General features: G+C 44.9%; 1 protein-coding gene across 1 annotated transcript; it reads right to left on the bottom strand.

Annotated features, from left to right (window-relative positions):
• Positions 1 to 1,281: 1,281 nt before the first annotated feature.
• On the bottom strand, positions 1,282 to 12,540 carry FLCN (folliculin). The gene is made up of 12 exons (XM_074919495.1): positions 12,336 to 12,540; positions 11,514 to 11,792; positions 10,577 to 10,723; positions 9,678 to 9,899; positions 9,027 to 9,187; positions 8,275 to 8,366; positions 7,395 to 7,585; positions 6,096 to 6,209; positions 5,612 to 5,735; positions 5,168 to 5,299; positions 3,530 to 3,635; positions 1,282 to 2,755 (listed from the first exon to the last, which is right to left on the bottom strand). Exons 2-12 carry the CDS (start codon positions 11,760 to 11,762, stop codon positions 2,554 to 2,556), a joined length of 1,740 nt encoding a protein of 579 aa, XP_074775596.1. The 5' UTR covers positions 11,763 to 11,792; positions 12,336 to 12,540; the 3' UTR covers positions 1,282 to 2,553.
• Between the last annotated feature and the right edge of the window lie 4,178 nt (positions 12,541 to 16,718).

Below are 16,718 nucleotides of genomic sequence, written 5' to 3'. Positions count from 1 at the left end.
AATCACATCAGAATAAAGAAACATCCTGCTTTAATCAGTTTGTCTTTAAGGCGGATGGGTTAGAGGGAAGGAGGGTGGTGAAAGATGGCTGCAGACATGCTTTTTGGTTAATTAAGTTGCGCTAAGAGGAGTGTGCACATTCCAGCTATCACTGACAGCAAAAGGAGTGCCTGCGGCCTAATCTGCAAACTGCAGCAACTTGCCCAGACAGTTATTTGGTAATCCCGCGTATAGATCTGTTCTGGCAGGCAAGCACATCTGTTTTTATGCTACACAGGAGCCCTGGGTTCACAGGTGTAGCAACTATCCCTCTTCTTTCTTGTGGGCATTTTATAAACGTTAAGTTAGTGGTTTCCTTGCCTCGGCTCAAAAAGGATACATTTATCCAGGGTCTGGCTGTCCGTGACACGGCCCTGTTTCAGATCAGGACAGAGGCCAATGGACATCGCCTGAAACTTGCTGCTTACACAAGTGCATGGAAGAAGAGTTTGAAACCTCAAGCTTGACCTTAGGATCACTGTTTTGGAAGAAACCACACCTCTACTCAGAAACATGGGCTTTGACAATGGGTGTTCATGCACCAACTGTGGGTTAAAGACTAGGTTTTCATGTTGGATTGCTTGGGAGAGCTGTTCTTAAAACCCAGAAACATTTCAGCAGTCAAGGTCTAAATGCCAAATAATGCCTTACCTGTTGTGTTATGCAGCTCTGAATTGGTCCAGAATAGCTTTCAAGTAGAAGAATAAAGACTACTAGGTAGCCACAAGAGCAGGCACCAACCTAGCGCTGGAAATTCCGATTTACTAGTCCGTGCTTTTCTAATGACATCTGTCACTTTTATCCCACTAGTAATGGGCTTTGCTCTTCCCTCATGACTAGCAGCTAGCACATAGGGAGCAAGAGGCATGTATTATTTAAAATTCCTCTCCTGTGGATAAAGCTTGAGCACCTCTTTTGTTTCCTGTTCCCTTACTGACAATTGGGAAACACCTTTTTGCAAAACTTGAAATTAAATACATGCTTGAAGTAAGAGAGTAATGCCTTTTTCCAAGCATGTTTGCTGTTTGAATATCCTGAAGTTGTTTATATCCCGTCAAGCATTTTCAATTAATATATCTGAGCATCTCTTGCTCCATATGTACAAGAAACTAATACATAGAAAACTAAGAGGAAAAGACCTGTTAAATTCTGTAAATTAGATCAAGTCTAAGATACAGGAATCAACTGCTGCTTCTCCCACCCAAACACACAAACACATCAAAAATCAACACAAAACCAGGCTTTGACCATTTTACAAAAATAGCTCTTAATGAAATTTAATGCCTGTCGCCATTTTACAGATGTTCCAGACAAAAATCAACCTGCATATTTTATATATAAGAACAGAACTCATGACAAGTTGGAACATCCCCTCTGAGCTTGAGTCTTGTTTGAATGAGTGTAGAAGGTCACCTGGTAGAACCTGCCTCTAGCCTGTTAAAAATGTATATGGTAACATCAAGTTTTCCCAACAATGATTCAGAAAAAAAAAAAAAAAAAAAAAAGACAAAAAAACCCAGCAGACTTCACAACAGAAACAGTAATTCCTTACAATACAGATGAGGAATATCTGTTTAGGTAATTTTAAAAATGCACCAATGTTTCCATAAACTATTAAGCAAAAATGTTTACTATAGAGTTATATAAGAAGGGAGCACCTACAGGTTGGATCTTTTCTGCTTAACTTAATTAGGAAGCTAAAAAACTATTTCTGAAGACAGACGAACAGCAGCAACCTTCTCCTGGTGAGGTTATCTTCATTACCTGGAAGTTTTGCAGCCACAGGCAAAACGAGGCGAGTATTTTCCCCTCTAGAGGCAAGCAGGCTGCATTTTGAGACTTCTTACATTACAATTCTCCCTCCCAGACAAGATTTCCAAAGCGAGTGCTGAAACTGTCTCAAGTTAAGATATAAATAAATAAAGTGGAGTGACAGGACTCCGATAGGATATCCTGACTTACGCTACAGCAGAAAATAGTCTCCTCTTAAATCCGAGCATAAAGTGGTTTGAAATAATTTACATGTGATTCATACCCTGTGACGTGCCACTTATTTTTGGTTCTTGTTTTCTCAGGTATTTAGGAGACTTATGTGGGATTTGGAGAGATTAACTATATCCACTCCCAAGAGTTCCGGACGTTGTCACAGGTATCTGAGTCTTGCCAAGGGAATCTAAAGCTCAGGTCTACTGCCACACCATAATGCTTAATGACAGTATGGGATTTTAATTAATTCACACTGATTCTTTGAGTTGCTGTATTTTAGTCTTAAGCGTGGAGGTTTAGACTTAGAGTTGAGTTTCAGGACAGACAGCAGCACTATTTATTAGCACTTATTAATCCAGTCTCACAGCAATTAGGAAAGACTCAAGTCACTCTTCAAGTTAGTTTGAGGACCAGAAGAATAGTGACGAAGTTTCACTGTCCGCCTAAAGCACAAGCTGCAGGCTCAGCAGCGGTAACTCGGGGTTCCCTGCCGTTATCTGAAGGCAGCAAAGAGAGGTTGGGCACCCTTTAGTTCCGGGACTCCGAGGATGTTGGGCTGCGAACTGTTGACATCAGATGGGACTTGTATGTCTTGCTCAGGCCAGTCATCCAGAACTTGAGAAGCTTGACGTTGTCCTCCTCTGCAGCTCCCAGAATGCTCAGCAGTTTTTGGGTATCCTCCTTGGGTCTGCTGTCCACTTTAGTAAATTTAAAGAGGACCTTCACTTTACTGCAAACAAGAAACTCCCGTCACTATTATGATGGATTTGAATGCATCAAACAGGGGATGAGCAGTGATCATAGCTTCTCTCGGTACCAACTAAATGTTAATAAAAGCTTCAAACAATATCCCATGGAGACTATTCTCATGCTTTAAGTGCGGAAAGTGGAGGGAAGAAAAGTACAAGAAAAGGGGGGGATTAGTTAGGAGAATGACTCATTTTCAGTAGTGATATGTGTAATTCTGTTTTTTTCATTCTAGCGAAAAGTAAAATGATTAATTGTGCCAACTGGGAATCTCCCTGGGAGACAGACCTAGTGCCCATCTGGCCTTCAAGTAAATTCACAAAATCTTAATGTTCAATGAATTATTTCACATGACTGGTCTTCCTTTATATCTACTTGCATCTGTGAAATGTAGTGCCTGAAGGCGCAGTCATGACATCTGTTTGGCGTGTTACCTGCACTGGAATATAGCGCGCATTGACAGGCATCTGTGTATTTGCATACTTAATCCTCGTAACGTACGTAAGGCAGACAAGTATTGTCATGCAGGTAACCTACAGATGCATGAACTGAAGCATAAAGGTTAAGAACTGCTGAAAGCCAGAAAAAGAGTTAGGACTAGAGTAGAACTCGGATACTCTTAGCTCCCAACAGTAAAGCCAGCTACTCTCAGTAGTAAAGCAGAAGGTAACTGACTACAGGTTTGTCCTGTACTCTGCTGTAACTTTCCAGGTTTAGTGCCAAAGCTCTTTCTCTGAAAGCAGTTAGTTGTACTTACTTCATCCACTCCTCCTTCAGGCAAACAAGGCACTGATCCACAACATCTACAGAAAGGTTCTGGTTGGTCAGGGCAGCTTCAATCTTGTTCAAAATCGTAGGGCCAACTACAGGATCAGAAAGAGAGGGAAAAGGGTAAGAAAGAGGACACAGAAGCTGTAGGTCACCCACTTACACCTTTGTCAGCAAGACCTAGTCCGTTGCTATGACCTGGGCCTGAACACCTGCTGGAATTACAAACAAGAACATACATTTGTTCCACCCCTTACTCTGTTCAAGAGCCCTGCTCTGCACTCCTTTTTCACCAGGGCTTTGGTCTGGGGCATTCATGCAGCTTCCTCTGTACGCAGGAAGCTACACTATTGATAACAGCACAGCCAATTTCAACACAGAATTTGGCTTGATTAGTTCACAGATAATCATCTCCCTTGAGTCAGGAAGAAACCTATCTATTCTACAAGGTGGAAAAATATACCCCCCAGTGGCCTGCCTTGATTTCATCTCCATGGCAGAGGAGCTAAAGATCACCCCACTAGAAAAATACCTGATCCAAGCAGCAACATAGAATTTTGTGAAGAATCCTGAGACATGCACGCAGATTCAGGGGCCTTTGTTGAGATTTTGTTGTTTCTAGTCTCGTATCAAAAACTCATTAAAAAATGCAAAGCTATGAAAAATCTTCATGCTTTGTACGATATATGTAGATTAATATAAAAATAAAAAACCTCAAAGTCTCCACTTACTCTTGATTTAATATTCCTCTCGTTAAGGGAAGTTCCAGAATATAGTATAAAAACAAAGGGACAGTGAACCCAAGGCATTCCTTTCCTGGACCACTTTTTTCAATTCCCTAGGAGGCTATTCTCCCAGCAGATCGTGGCCTAGTAAGTTTGATGCTGTGGTGGAGAAAAGACCTTTCAGTGACTATTTTTGTCCAGAAGATTCTGGACATACCACTGGCTAGATGCAAAGTAGACTACTGTAATTATACATGGGGGACCTACAACGGCTGCTGGAGCACAGGAAGAACACTACAGAGCGAAGGAGTTTCTGCTTTGCGTTGCACCTCTATCTTCAGAACACAGAACAGGAAGGATTAACCATCTGTCAAGTCTTTTGAGACAGGCAGTGAGGCCAACTCATCTAAATTAAGACTCCCCAGAAAACAGGAACCTGATGGACCTGACTCAAATCACATCTAGGTGCAAGTGTTCAAGTCCTTGAACAAAGTAGGAATCAAATGGAACATGGGTGATGAGTAATGTCATGGTCCTTACAAGCAAGACTTACTCAAACACGCAAGTACTCCAGGATAGAAAGTGTTAACTGTGGGTTACTGAAAAATTTCCCTACAATTGCTACTATACACGTTACAGAATTCATTTCTCATTTCTGAAAATTCATAAGCAAAATGATGATCTGGTAGAGCAAACCCTTTATAATTAAATGGACTGTGGTAAACCTCACCTCAAATAGCAGTACCCTAGTTGTACACTGACCTGGCTTCTATTCAAACTTCCTTAAGGGTCCTTAACTTCCTTAAGGTTTTTTTATGAACAGCATAAAAAACCCCAGTTAAAGATTAGGATGCTCTTTTAACCTCAGTGATAGAGGTTCTTTCTGCTTTCAAATCACCCACCTCGATCTGCTGCAACAGGACTACCGCTGGTGACAACGAACTCATACTTGTTGAGGGACTGCTCATCATCAAACAGAGCTGGGTAGAGACTGGACCGGGTAGCAGAGCGAACTTCCACAAGGACTGCAAACTCTAGAGCAACAAGAGCCCAAAAGAACATTAACTGTACTAGCCCAGATTCTAAAATACAGCTACACACCCTGCTCTGAGAAAGCACAGCTCTGTCAGCTTACAATATTTGGCCCAGCATTAACCTTTCTTCCACAGAAACCAGAACTCTCAGCGATGGTATGATCAGTGCTTAAAGCAGGTGTCACACCTTTCAACTACTAAGTAATACAGGTTTTAGTTCATGAAGCATTGTTAGACTATCTGCCAATACTTAATAAAAAAAAAATCTTTAATAATATAGTGAAAGGAGAGCATTCTGCAACAGGTTCTTACCAGATGATAGTATGTGGGATGGGATTTGGACATGGGGGCTAAGCCCTAGGAAGTTACACCGATACGCCTCTTCGTACTGGTCACTGTAGGGGATGATCCGCACACAGCCAACGGGCAGCATAGTCTACAGAAGGAAGGAAACGTGTCAGGAGAAACACTGGAGCTAAACCAGTAAAGCAGAGTTTTCCCCACGATTTTGTGGGCCAGCCAAGACTTGGAGTGCTGCTCAGGCAGACGCTCCTGATTTGGGGGCTCAGAAGTATCTTAGCATGAAAGACCATGCAGTTGCTGAGGACAATGAAGACATCCAAAGGTTGGGGGATTTTTTAGGTTTGTTTTAGTTTTGTTTTGGGTTTGTCTCCCTGCTCCAAACCACATCATTTAACACACATTCTCCACAACGTTACATGTCCCAGATGGCCTGGACTGCTATAGAAATGTATGTAAAAATATGCAGTCATGAAACAAAGGAAAAGGTTTCTACCCGTAGCACATCAAAAGCAGACTGGACAAGATCCATGTCTCGAGCTTTCCAGATAACCTGGTTCCCCATCAGAACATGCCAAGCCAGCATGCGGAATGCTGATGCCCCAAGAACCTGGAATAAAAAAATAAATCTGCATTGGTTATGAAAATTAGTGAAAAGTCCAGTTTGCCCTGTCCAAAACACGACTGCTACATATGAAAATGGCTAGAACCAAGCAGCAGAAATGAACATAAGAATTTAGCAGGTCTTGCACACAGAGTAATAGCTCTAAACCACAGCACCAGGATCAAGCATTTCTTTGACAGACGCCAAAGGCATCAGACTGTCATGCAAAGTGATACTCGCTCCCATCTATGGTTTCAAGAACAAACAGCAGCAAAGTACCACTTTGCCAACACGCCTAACCACTGATTCAGTTCAGTATCAGGCACATTAAGAAAACAAGTTTCATTTCTCAGTTGCTCCAGATCTCTCAGTGCTCTGGCTAGACAGCATGAATCAGCTCACTTGTTGGCCAAATAAGTGGGTTTGCTAAGCTGGACACAGGCCCATTTGCAATGGGACTGAACAATTCTATTAGACAATAACAAATTTCAGGCATTTCTCTGATCTAGGTTATATTCACAACAACAATTCAGGCACAAAAAGGTGAAACAATATTCTTAGACAAGCCTCCAAAGGCACACACTTGCAGTACAGTGGTGTAGTTCAAGGGCTTCAAGCATTCTAAACTAGGAGACAACAGAACAAAAGGAGGCTAAAGAGATAAAGCAGGTATTTGTCAGGAGTGTCCAGGAAAGTAAGCTGGTGTGAAACAGACTGTGGGTCAAATGCACTGAACCGTTCCCCTCAGCCAGGTAACTGGAAGCACTGGAGAAAAGCCAGAGCTGTACAGAACCATTTGTTTTGTTTGTAATTTTTTTTCCCCCTCTGAAGCACTTTTGTTTTAAGCAAATAGTACTTGGCTTTGAAGATGCTGCGCAACCTCTGTATTAAATTACTGTCACTACTCTTGGGAAGAAGAAAAGTACAGAGTTTGAGAGAAATCATATGATCCCATTCCACATGACCAATGATCACCAGAGGCCCACATGATCTCAGAGGAAGGGAATTGCCTCAGAGATGCAGTTCACACCCTGTTACTAGCTGTGCAGGCACTGTGTTTAACACAGAGCCAGGAAAGAGGTGCAGACTGCAGGAAATAAATGTATCTTTTCCAAAAAAAAAACATTATCAGGAGAAAAAGGGGTTATTAGCTTGTGAATTGAGCATGGGAGAACTCTACTTGTCTCTTACCTGCCTCATGTGCCTGAGAGAGCGAAAGACAGACAACCTTCTGTGAGCTACGTTCCAGCTGTTGCAATCTGGCATCAGAGATGTTTCAGGTGAGCACTTAGACAGCTCCTGCCCTTCCACAACATCTGGCTGGGAAGAAGGCTTCTCTTCTTCCTCAGAACCATCCCAGCCTTCTGACTCTTCTTTCAGATCTAGGAAAAAAAAAAAAAAAAAAAAAGGCAGATGGTCATAAAAATTGCTGCTTTCTAGGAACAGGAACTGCCTCAGAAGTGCCAGTATGTGGGGAGAGCAGAACACAGGACCTGAAAGTACTAGTGTCACAGACACACCTGAAGTGTTAAGGGTGTTTATTAATTCAGATATGAAATAATCAATGAAGGGTCAAGAAGTCACATTTTTTGACCAGCTACGAGTTCTCTATTCTGGTTTTAAAGGTCACGGCCAAAGCTTTGAGGCAGGCTTTGTAGAATCTGATCCAAATGGATTAATAAAATAATTCAAGAAAAAAAAAAAAATCACAATCCTTTAATCTTAGAAATTATGTAGAAAAGGAGCAAAACTCTGTATGTTGTGACTGCAAATTCTTCTGGCTGTAGATACTCATTGGGAGGGCCAACCCAGCCAGAGAGAACAATAATCACAATGCTGCAACACTCCTCCTCAAGCAACAAACACCACATGTGCATGCAGAGCACCTACGAGGCCAAGGGCCTTGATTTCACATTCCTGTCAGTCACCTCCGCATCAGGTACTGCAGGGAATACACTGCGGTGAAGGTGATGGGAGATGGCTGTGCTTATGATGCTGACAAAAGGACTTGATCTGTTACCATCCGAAGCATTCTCAGAGGGTTTTCCAGCTCTGGAAACTTCCAGCTCACCTGCAAGTTTTTCCATCTGAACAAGAGTGTCTTCTGTGGGTGCTCCCTCCAGAAGCTTCTCTGTAAGTCGGCTGCCACAAGCTTTCAAAAGCCTGGAGACATTGAAAGAAACAGAAGCAGAAAATTTGTGTTTCGACACATCTCTGTGCTTTCCTCGGTGCGGTAACTATCAAGGTATCTTGCAAGCCCCGCCATTTTGCGATTACTTTGTGCAACGTACTCATCCCCGACCCAAGTCACACTCCAGAGCTGCAACCCTCTCTGTGGCAGCTCTCCAGGGAAGTTGGATGAGCAAGTCAGGCACTGGAGCAACTGGACTCCCAGGCATACTGCTGTGCAAACGGCTGCACCTCCCACGCTGCCTGTCACAAAACAGGGGCACTTCCAGGTGAACTGCCGCCGTACTTCAAGTGTGAATCCAAAGTACAACACATTGGCAGTGGGAGCATTGCTTCTAGCTGTCTTCCATACTTACTTTTAGTCTGCAAAGCCTTTCCATCTAGATAGACACGGCTTCCATTAGCAGGCACATTAGCAGGTTTACTTCACAGCAACAAGAATTTTTTTTTTTGCCCTAAAAGCTACTGTCTTTCTGTGCTTAGCTCTTCCCAATTCAGAGACTACTTAGCAAAGTCCAACTTCTTATCTCAAAAAAAACCCCAAACGCTCAAATCACATTTCCACCCTTTCAGAATATGGCAATATTCTCTTCCTGAAGGAGTTGTAGAAGCTAGACATGCAAGTGGCATTACCAAGCAAAGGAAGTATGCAAGCATGCCCACAGGTTTTCATCGTTGGTCAGTGATGTTAAGGAGCGGGCTGCGTTGCCATTGCGCTGGTGCAGGAAGGGAGTGAAGGCTGTGTTCATCCGCTGGGCACGCTGAGGGCACCCATACTGCTCGGCTTCAAACACCTGCACCGCAGAGGAAGGGCAAAATAAGAGACTGAAAAAGATAAAATGCTTACATAAACCTGATCCAAAAAACCCCGATGAAAATAGAAGTGAAAAGGGTGCGTCACATACAATCATCCAAAATACACTGTAAATGATGAGAAAAGAGTGGGGAGGGACATCTTATTCTTAGATTGCCTAAAATTATCATGAAGTAACACTTGTGCTCCAAAATAATTTTCCTTCACAACTTTAGTTACTTAAATTTCTAACAGAGCTATTGTCTAGCAGTTAGGTCTGTGAAAAGTGTTATGACTGCCTTAAAATGAAAGGGGCACCCTGTTCCTTCTCTCCTTCACCCCCAGATACGCACCGTCCTCTTATCCCTTGTGCCAACCTTAATGACCCCTCTGGCTGCAATGACCTGGATCAGCTTTTTGACTCAGCTGTAAATTAACCATCACACTGTTTTACTAACGTTGAGTCAAATGGCCCCTGTGCACTGACCTACCTTAAGTGCTTTGCCCTGAAGCTCATCAATGATGCCTCTGATTTTTCCCAACAAGAAAGGCCAGGAGTTGATGAGGTAAATCCGGTCCATCATGATAGTGATGATGCTGTACCAGCGCTGGAAACCTCGAGCCAGGCTGTCTTTGATAAAGAAGGTGTGGCTGAACACAAAACCGTGTTGTTCATCTCCGAAAAAAATTGGACCTTCACGTCCTGGGCAGACCTGAAGGGGAGGGACACATACACCAAGGCAGTTAAGCACATCACACAGCTGAAACAGTAAAAAACTGAAAAGCTTCCTGCTCTTTAACACACACTCGGTGAATACAACAAGCCTTTTTTAGGCTACTATCCAAATTCAGGGTTAAACAGACCTCCAGAGGTATCCTACAAACACTACAAAACCTTCAATTTAACTGTGTTTTAAGAACTCGGCTCTATTCAACTACAGTGCTGTTGAGAATCCACAAAGGATTTTGCTGATCCTGACACACAAACACTCATTAATCTGTAAGGTTCTCCCTTTCCTTCTACGAAATGCTGCATTTTAATGACTTACAAAGATCAAATATTTATGGGCACTAAACAACAGATTCCAATGTTTTTACAAAAAAAAAGTTTATCTTACAAAGAAAAACAACAAACAAACAAAAACAATAAACAAAGAAAAACAAAACCAAGAAACATTTGGTCTCATGAGGTGAGAGGAAAGAATCCTCAAAGTTATCAAAGATCAACCTTAAAAATTAGAACCAATCCTGGAAAGAACAGACTTGCATGTCTGTTTTTCCACCTCCATTCCTTCTTTGTTTCAGGCTGCACAGACCAGACAGGATAAGCAAAGCACTATCCTGTATTTGAAATGATACATAAGGCCACAAAGGACTCCAAGGCACTTACCTCACAGCTCAGACTGCGAACACAGGCCTGGCGCACGATGCTGAACAGCTGGGGGTGGTTTGGGTGTTGGTGACTGACATACTTGATTGAAGTTTCTTTGTCGTGGCTGACATATCCAGGATGTCCTCCTGCAAGAGAGCGGCAACCCTGAAGACAGAAAAGCAAATCCAGCCATAAATGAGCATGCAGTTTTCTAAGGCTTCCAAATGCCTATGCATATTCCCTGCAAAACATAGGGAAATGTCACTTACACATAGAGATTAGAACAAAAATACTAAAAGACAAGAAATAGGTGTCAGGATTTGAACACAGCTCCTCACATAGAACTCTATGCGATATACTTCCTCTGCTGTTATGCTCATTTGCCACTATTTAATTTGATTGTGAACTTGGTGTTGGCTCTACAAGTGGTAAAATTCAGTTAACAGCAGCTGTGAAACCAACTGGCCATAATCTAAAGGAAAATAAGTAACAAATAACTCAGAACAAGTACTAATAGTAGATAAGCATGAGAAAAACTGAGAATATAAATTTTCTCAATTGCTTTTGCATTTTTTCCTGGTTCCTAATCAATACTGCTCCTAAAATTACTATTAATAAGTGACCAGACCTAATCTAAGAAAGTAAATGCTCTTCAAGGATGAGGAAAGCATTTCTCAGACACAAGAGAATCACAGATCACAGGGCTTAAAGAGACCTCAAGACACCATCTCGCCAAGGTCTATATACTCAAGAGCAGTTCCTTCATCCTCTTGTCATGGATCACTACAGTTTATGGGGACTTGGAGATCTTCTGGTACTGGTGGTCATGTACAAAATGACTGCAGTTCACTTTTTTTTGGTCTCTCTTAAATAGTACAATTTGCATTAGAGAATCTAAGAGCCCTTTGGTTAAGTCAAGGGCCGCCGATGTCCGCACACAGATCTTCACACTTGCCTCGCACATGTCCGACTTCTTTGGCCCTGGGCTGCTGGAGTCAGCGCTGGCACCTTCTGCGGGGCTGTGCGAGCGGATCCGACTGCTCATCTGAATACCACCTTCTTCCTCCTCTGCTTGCTCATTCTGCCCAGAGATGTCCCCGCTGCTTGCGCCTTGGGGAAGCGGTGAATGTAAAACCTCAGTACAAAAGAGGGTGCGAGGACCGTGGAGCTCACAGAAATGGCAGAGGGCAACAATAGCATTCATAATGAGAGCTCAGCACATGCGACGGGCCTCCTGCAGGCAAGGGAGAAAGCACACGGTATCAGCACAACAGATATTAAAGCATCTCTTAGGCCTGACTGGCACAAGTCCTGCTCTATATCCCTCTAGGAGACGCTGGCCTTAAGCTCAGCCTAAGGGTGCTCAGTCTAAGCACAACTCCACCACGGGGTGCCCTGAACAAGGACCTGATGGGACTGGACCAGAGAGACCGATCGCCCCGCGCCCGGGTCCCTGTCTCAGGGCCGGGACACCTGAGGCCCCACCGGGGTGGAAAGCTACCAGACCGTGCCCGGATAGCCCCAGTCTTACAGGGACAACTTGGGGGCCGACAGACCAGACCTCCGTGCCTGGGCACCTCAGGCTCTGCCGGGCCCGGCCCAGCTTCCCCGTGCCTGGAGGCCTCAGGCCGGGCCGGGTCGGGCCGGGCCCCGCTCAGCGTCCCCGGAGCCGAACGCCACAGGCCCAGCCAGGCCCTGGCCTCCCCCCGCTCCGCGACCGGCACAGCCCAGGCTCCCCGTGCCCGGATTCCCATGGCCCGGCCAGGCCCTCGCTCACCGCGGCTCAGGGCTCCCCGGTCCCGCGGCTCCGGGCTCCCCAGCCCCGGCCCGTCCCGTCCCGTGTCAGCGGGCGCCTGACACAGACTGACCCACCGGCCCGTACCATCCCCACCGGCAGCTGGGGGGGAGAGGGGCAGACAGCTTCCTGGCTACCCACCCGCCGCCGCCACGGAGCGGCGAGGAGCGGGAGCAGAAAGCGGGAGAGGTGGCTGTTCGTACCGGGGTACCGAGCCGGTGCTTCCCGCCGCCCTCCCGAGGACCCCCCCACACCCCCCTTCCCCGGTGCGGCAGTGACTCGGCCCACAGCCGCCCTGTCCACAGGGGCTGGGCAGAGCCATTACCTCAAGACGGGAGGGGGAAGAGGAGACGGTCCGCAAGACGCGTCCGTCCGTCCGCCCGCCCGCCCGCGGCTCCCCCGGCCCGCTGTGGCGCCGCAGAGCGCGGACAACGGCGTCCGAGCCCGGCAGCCGCCGGCGGCCCCGCGGCCGCCCCGCGCGCAGGGGCCCGGCCCCGCCCCCCCGCTCCCCGCCAGGTGGTGCGGCCCGCGCGGCCGTCACGTGACCGGCGGCCTCCGGGCGGGGGCGCGGGGCGGGGCCCGGTGAGGGGCGGGGCCCGGTGAGGGGCGGGGCGGCGGGTCCGGGGCCGCCGGGGGGGCGTCGCAGTCGGCTCCCGCAGAACCGTTTTCCCCTCCCGTGCTCCCCCCACCCGGGGCTGGGCCCGAGCGCTCCGTTAAAGACACTCTGCGAGCACTGGCAGCAGCCGGCGTGCGTTTAATTCCTTAAGCTACTCGGACGGTGAGATCGGGGCGGGTGAAGGCTTCCAGCAAGCGTTATCTTTTCGCACTCCCTTCATAAAGCAGTTAAGATGGTTACACAGCTAACACCCCCCCTTGAAGGATGGGAGCAGCCACCAGAGTTAAGCCTGGTGTAGGTTCTTCAATATAGACCCCTCTCCATTAAACTACTCCAGTTTCTCTTCAGGGTATCAAGTTTTATTAGAGGATTATTCATCTCTAGAAAACTATGATGGAAAGATAAAGCAAATTCCCTGTGAACTATTAACCCTTTCAGTCTTCAAAATACAAAGTACTGGCTTCTGCCCCTCCTCCCTCCTTCCCTTTACATTGGAGTTGACCCCTATAGTTTTAAATACCCGAGCCTGAACAAAAGTAGCAGGTCTTCCACAAGGTAAGAGCATAGACCATTCAGCTAAGTAAAACTTGCACTTAAATCCCAAGAGAGAGCAGCTATCACTGATAACAATATATGCCTCTGGATCCAAGCAGCCATGCCCGGACTAATAATTATGCCTCTGAAGAAAATGATACTCAGATGGTCAGAGAGATGGATGATTATCGTAACACAGAGTTCAGATATCAATACAAGTGTTTGACCCAAAGTCCATCTAACCCTGGAGCCCACCTCGGACAAGGACCTGTAGCAGCACTTCCCAAGGAAGACACACTTTTTGCACAAAACCAGCTACTGCTTCTACTCGAGACAGTTGAGGAGGGCTCCGAGAAGCCACCAGCAGAGTTTGAACAGCTCCTGAGCACAGGGCACTGCCACACGCAGCAGACAACTACAGCCTCCCACCAGTCAGCCAGAATCACGTCCTGAGAAGTGACAAGAACAAAGGACCCCCAAAAAAAACTTAAGGAAAAGCCAAATACAAAGACCTACTATCTCATTTAAGACAAACTAAGACCGACTCGTTTGTTATCTTTATTTTTCCAATAGTACATTTAAACAACTTCTCAGGACTAACCTCCTCAGCCAGTTTGGCCATGCAGAAAACATTTCCTAGGTTATACAGATCGCCTACGACAACACATACAACGGGTGGCGGTTGTACTGCAGAGTAGAGAAGGGCAGTTGTGTAGGAGGAGGCAGCTGGAGTTACACAAAAGCGCATGGCGCAGTGGCAGTGCTGCAGGTGCTAGCGGAGGTCACCGACTGGGGCTCCTCAGTGGCACAAAAAGAGGAGGGGTGGTGGTACACAAAGAGCTTCTAACCATTTCTTCTTAGAAACATTTTAATACCTGCTAATAATATCTGAACTAGAGACCCCTCCTGTGGCTAAGAAGTGTAGCTGCACGTCTAATGCTGCCTTCAGAACTGCATTTTAGATCTTTGCTAATTAAGATGCATGAAAACAGGAGTTAGATATCAAAGCATGCACTCAGTATTTTGTGAACACGTCTTGTGGCCATGCACGACAGGAACAGCTAGCCCCAGGACCTCTGAGAGTGTAAGTTCGGAGGAGCATAGCACACAGCGTTCTTGTATTCGATCAAAAGTCCTCCCCTGCAATAAATACAAATTAAAACCACAAAGCTCGAGTGTTCTCAAAGCATCTAAGCTGACCACAGCCCATGCAATTAGTTCTGAGACTTGAAGGAGCTACTTCATTAAAAATCTGACTTAATTTCAACAGTATCTCCAGACATGCAGATGCCAGACTGTATGTGTTTATCAAACTATTACTTAAAAGCCCTTCCCTGAAGCACTTTCGGTGAATGCTTTATCTACTGATTCTACAGGTGGGACCCAACTTTGAATTTCCAACAGCAATCAGAGTTTAACAGCACAACTATCCACGTCAAGAGAAGGAACTTTAGCAGTTCTCTAGCTTTAAAATCTTTTGCCCTCTTAAAAATTAGATTAAGAAAAATAGTGTAATCTGTTCTTTGAAACTATTACATAGCTATTTCTACCATCCTTTTGATGTGAGCATGGCTTTATTTCATCTACTTTAGGCAAAGAAATGTAGCTGCTATTTGCCAGCTGCCTGTATTAGTTTGATTCCAATTCCACAGATAGAAAGCCACCCTGCAGCTCTCAGCAGGGAAGTCCATGCTCACTAATAGGAACTAGTGGTATAAAAGCTCAGCCACTGCAAAATGGACATTTCTGGTTCTTCTCCAACTTTATGAAAGCATCCTGCGTACATTCTCCCCTTGGCAACGAAAGGTGAGCCATCTACGTTTTTGTATAGGTGGCAGTTTGGGGTTAGTCATTTGCAGTCCTTTCTATGACTACCGCACATGGTTGTAAACACTTCAACAACCCAGCTTTGTGCTTGAGCCCACAGCATTACTAATCTACTAATTTAACACTTCCACAGTACCAGAGAGGAAAATTGCATAAGCATGTTCACCATTGAAATCACTGCAGGATTAACTAGGAGGAAAAATAAAAACCTTCAAAAATCATAAATATCTTTAATTACAAGGCTGGTAAGGCAAGTTATGAAAAAAACACAAGATTTTGCTTTAAGATCAGGTTGCCTTCAAATATGGAAGTCTCTATGATAGGAAGCACAAGTACTCAGTGGTGAGCTACTAACACTACGGACCTATGCTGTGTTCAATCCTAAACTGCTATTTTATACTTTTAAAAACGTCATTCACCACGTAAACAACCTGGGGACACCTCTCCTCTACTAGGAAGCATACCGCTGTCACAGAGACTCTGCTAGAATTAAGACACCAATTTTAAGTGAAAACCCCAACAGTTCTGTATCAGCTCTGGAAGCACAAGTGGAGTATTTTCAATCATGGGCGATCTCAATCCATACAAGCTTCACACAGCAAGAGCCAGAAATGCTTAGCTCCCACTTAGGCTCCTGAAAAAAGCTGGCAGGTTAGCAGTAGCGAGCAGCTCCTAGTCAGGCGTTTAAGTAGGAAGCACTGGATGCTGAGCTTCTCACATTCTGACTTGATGACAGATTTATTTATGCCAGATAGTAGGAGATTTGCACTGACATGAAGTGTTTCAAAGGTTTCAAACAGTGAGAATCTTCAGATACATGAGAACTACAGAAAATTAAAGAGCCCATTGATTTAAGGGGTGAAGCACTTAAAAAACCCCAACAATGTTTTTATGTTTAAAATAATTTAAAACCAGCATTCCAGTATGTCACCTCCAAACAAAATCCTGGATTTTGTGGGCTGTATAGAAAATTCTGTTTCTTTTCCATGTAGAATTGCTTTCTTTGGAAACAAAGATCTATAGCATCACCTTCACTTAATCTGATTTCCACCACAGAAAAGTATTAGCCTGTTAAATACCTTCATGCCAATTGTACAGGAACAAAAATTTAAATTTCTTTCAGTGTAAACAACTTCATATTTAGAAAACTCCAGAACACCAAGGTCTTCCAAATCTCCTTTTGTTTAGGTCTAATAAGTCTGATCCAAGAGCAAATGTTATTAGGAGAGATTTTGTACCAGAAACTTAAAAATCGCAAATAGCTGTCATGTGTGGATTCCCTATAGTGATTTCTGCTTTTCAGCAAAACTGCCTTACAAAGACTCATTAATATGCTCATCCTTTTGGGAAGAACACAGTTCTTGTTTCATCATTTAACAGACAGCAGC

This window comes from Athene noctua, chromosome 15 (genome assembly GCF_965140245.1).
Source record: "Athene noctua chromosome 15, bAthNoc1.hap1.1, whole genome shotgun sequence".
Lineage (NCBI taxonomy): Eukaryota > Metazoa > Chordata > Aves > Strigiformes > Strigidae > Athene > Athene noctua.
The sequence above is the reverse complement of the archived record's forward strand: the minus strand, read 5'-3'. Positions and strand labels throughout refer to the sequence as shown.

Coding starts and splice junctions, on each gene's coding strand:
- FLCN (XM_074919495.1), bottom strand. CDS start 11,762: ATGAATGCTATTGTTGCCCTCTGCCATTTCTGTGAGCTCCACGGTCCT. Junction 7,586..8,274: donor TCAGATGGAAAAACTTGCAG/GTGAGCTGGAAG, acceptor TTTTTTTCCTAG/ATCTGAAAGAAGAGTCAGAA. Junction 6,210..7,394: donor CTCTCAGGCACATGAGGCAG/GTAAGAGACAAG, acceptor TTTTTATTCCAG/GTTCTTGGGGCATCAGCATT.